Source organism: Myotis davidii, unplaced genomic scaffold (genome assembly GCF_000327345.1).
Source record: "Myotis davidii unplaced genomic scaffold, ASM32734v1 scaffold207, whole genome shotgun sequence".
Taxonomy (NCBI): domain Eukaryota; kingdom Metazoa; phylum Chordata; class Mammalia; order Chiroptera; family Vespertilionidae; genus Myotis; species Myotis davidii.
Genome location: NW_006298349.1, coordinates 1672909 through 1673469, shown reverse-complemented (window position 1 = coordinate 1673469; position 561 = coordinate 1672909). Strand labels below are relative to the sequence as shown.

The following is a 561-nucleotide window of genomic DNA, read 5'->3' as shown; positions in this document are numbered from 1 at the left end:
CCCGTCGCTACCACCACCCCACCTGCTCGGCCCTGCCCGCCTCACGGCCCCATCCTGCCACCGTGGCCTGGTCGCAGTCCTTCTGCTGACTCCACCCTTCTCTACCCATTTGGCCAAATCTCCGGCCATCGCTGGTCACATGCCACAGGTCACAGAATGACTAGCCCTACCCCCTTCACCCCCCGCCCCCCAGGACTGGCCGACCTTGTTCCCATCCACCTCCGGTCAGATGACCCCCTGCGGTCTCTACCCAACTGGCCCGGCCACCCGCCTCACCTCTCTCCTGCGGCCCACCTCCCATGCAGCAGCCGTGGAGGCCACGGCGGCAGCCACGGCGGCGGCAGGGCCCCGGCTGGGCTCCGTGGGCAGCAGCAAAGCTGCCAGCCTAGGGGCGGGGGAGGAGTCTGAGGCGAGCAGACGGCTCCCTGGGACTGAGGGCTCTCAGGACCGCCCTGCCCTCCAGCTCCCTGGTGGAGGGGCCTGGGCTTGGGAAGGGAGGGCATTCCCTCGGGAAGGGGGGCGGCATGTGTGGCACAGAGGGATCGCCGCTCATGGAAACCC

At 69.5% G+C, this 561-nt stretch overlaps 1 protein-coding gene across 1 annotated transcript in view; it reads right to left on the bottom strand.

The window, feature by feature from the left end:
* MYO15A (myosin XVA) overlaps positions 1-561 on the bottom strand; it is a 63449-nt gene that overhangs the window by 18735 nt on the left and 44153 nt on the right. The window contains exon 52 of the mRNA XM_006773974.2: positions 277-385. Coding sequence (XP_006774037.1) covers positions 277-385 — 109 coding nt within the window. The remainder of the gene's footprint in view (positions 1-276; positions 386-561) is intronic.